This window comes from Triticum dicoccoides, chromosome 4B, assembly GCF_002162155.2.
Source record: "Triticum dicoccoides isolate Atlit2015 ecotype Zavitan chromosome 4B, WEW_v2.0, whole genome shotgun sequence".
Taxonomy (NCBI): Eukaryota; Viridiplantae; Streptophyta; class Magnoliopsida; order Poales; family Poaceae; genus Triticum; species Triticum dicoccoides.
In genome coordinates, this window is record NC_041387.1 from 409,854,692 (window position 1) to 409,856,704 (window position 2,013).

At 51.8% G+C, this 2,013-nt stretch overlaps 1 protein-coding gene across 1 annotated transcript; it reads left to right on the plus strand.

Annotated features, from left to right (window-relative positions):
* Positions 1-928: 928 nt before the first annotated feature.
* LOC119296389 (uncharacterized protein At5g01610-like) lies at positions 929-2,007 on the plus strand. The gene is made up of 2 exons (XM_037574783.1): positions 929-1,244; positions 1,523-2,007. Exons 1-2 carry the CDS (start codon positions 1,158-1,160, stop codon positions 1,946-1,948), a joined length of 513 nt encoding a protein of 170 aa, XP_037430680.1. The 5' UTR covers positions 929-1,157; the 3' UTR covers positions 1,949-2,007.
* Positions 2,008-2,013: the final 6 nt, after the last annotated feature.

A 2,013-nucleotide genomic window follows, 5' to 3' on the forward strand; every position in this document is an offset into this window, starting at 1 on the left:
GGAGATGGTCTACCTAGCTGCGGCGGGCGGTGGTCGGCGTCGGGATCGGCAGGGTGGCGAAGGGTGGCGGCCGATCGCGGGGGGCAGGAGGCGAATCTGGGCGGGTGGCTTGACTTTTCGCCTGTCAATGTGGCCCGAGGAACGCTTTTCTCTTGCGCCGGAGCCCCCGAGCGCCCCCCAGTGTGCCGGGTTCAGCCTGCGAGCGCCGGGCGCAAAAACCGACCGAGCCGGCGGAATTCGACGTCCTGGGGGCGCGAATGGGCGTTTTTTCAGCGCCGGCGCAAATAAATCACCTGGGAAGACCGTCCTGCAGAGGCGGCTGGAGATGCTCTCATATCCTATATCATATATACCTAAGTAGTCTCTCATGTAATTGATTTTTGTCATCTAGTCTTTCGCCTGTTTTGAAATGGATAAGGTACAGATTGCTCTGCCTTTTATTTCGAAAAATAAATCCTAATCTCAACTATAATAGTTTCTTGCTATTTACTCTCGACGGCCTCTTCGATACAGGACAAGGATCCATTAGGGCATGTACAGTGGTTCTATTTTAGAAATGCCACGTAGGATAAATAATGAGGTGAAAAAGAGAGAAATTGTTAGAAAAAACTTGCCTTCTCTTATTTAAGAGAAGACAAGAGATGATCTTTTAGCACAATATGTCTCACCACATTTTTAGGAATAGCTAGTTATTAAAGATAAGACTAAGAGATGACCCATTATAGACTTTTTTTTGTCATCTCTAAATTACATGAAAAATTTAAGATAAGACTATTTTATCAATTATTGTACATTGCCCTTAGTACCACGTAGAACCGTTTACTTACCGCCATCCCGGAGGTTTCTGGAATGCGAGGCGACCCAACCTCCCAAGTCACACATGTCATCAACAGCCGGCGTTTTTCAACACGCGCAGCCGTCTCAACGACCAAGCCATACGAGACCCGTCTCTTTCACGCGGTAGTGGATCGCCACTTTCTTTGTCCTCGTCTTACCTTGATCCTGTCCTGGCCAACGACGAGGATCCCCACAATTCCCTCCTCCTGCTTCGCATCGTATCCCAAAGAACCAAGAAACAGAGCAAGAGATATCTTAGGACGGAGCAGAGTACAGAGAGAGAAAGAGGGATTAGCGCTTGCTTGCTGGGAGGGAGAGACATGGACCAGATCATGAACAAGATGGGCTCCTACTGGCTGGGGCAGAGGGCCAACAAAGAGATGTCGTCGGCCGGTGACGATATCGAGGTCCGTGCATGAGACAGCGTCTCATCAATCTTCTGTTCTGTTCTGTTCTGTTCTCTTGTCGCACCATATTTCCCCTGATTATTGCTTGGTCATGGTATTGTTTCTGTTCTCGTGCTAGCATGTTTTCCTTCTGGTTTTAGATCGATCCTGGCTGGATCGCCATGCGATACTTTTGGTTCGACGTTCAAGCTCGCTATAACAAATTTGAAATCCGACTCTGATAATTAAGGTCTATGATTCGATGTATTCCTTTGGCTGATGATCTATTGGTGGTGCAGTCGCTCTCGACCAGCGTCGGGGACGGAGCAAAATGGCTGGTGAACAAGCTCAAGGGTAAGATGCAGAAGCCGCTGGCGGAGCTGCTCCAGGAGCACGACCTGCCGGTGGGGCTGTTCCCGCGGGAGGCCACCAACTACGAGTTCGAGCCGGAGACGCGGCGGCTGACGGTGCACATCCCGGCAGTCTGCGAGGTCGGCTACAGGGACGGCTCCGAGCTGCGCTTCGACACCACGGTGGCCGGCACGCTGGACAAGGGCAGCCTGACGGGGGTGGAGGGCCTCAAAGCCAAGGTGCTCGTCTGGGCCAGGGTCACCGCCGTCAAGGCCGACGCCGCAAAGGTCTACTTCGCCGTAGGCATCAAGAAGTCGCGCAGCCGCGAGGCATACGAGATCATCAGAGGCGCCATCACCGTCGACGAGTTCTAGATTCTAGTCGCGCGCTCGTCGAGATGATTGTTCTACCGAAATAATTGATCAGGTGCTTACTCTAC

What these genes read in the sequence shown, in the direction of transcription:
- LOC119296389 (XM_037574783.1), top strand. Translation starts at nt 1,158, where the DNA reads ATGGACCAGATCATGAACAAGATGGGCTCCTACTGGCTGGGGCAGAGG. An exon ending in CGGCCGGTGACGATATCGAG is followed by an intron (nt 1,245 to 1,522) that starts GTCCGTGCATGA and finishes TTGGTGGTGCAG; the next exon opens with TCGCTCTCGACCAGCGTCGG.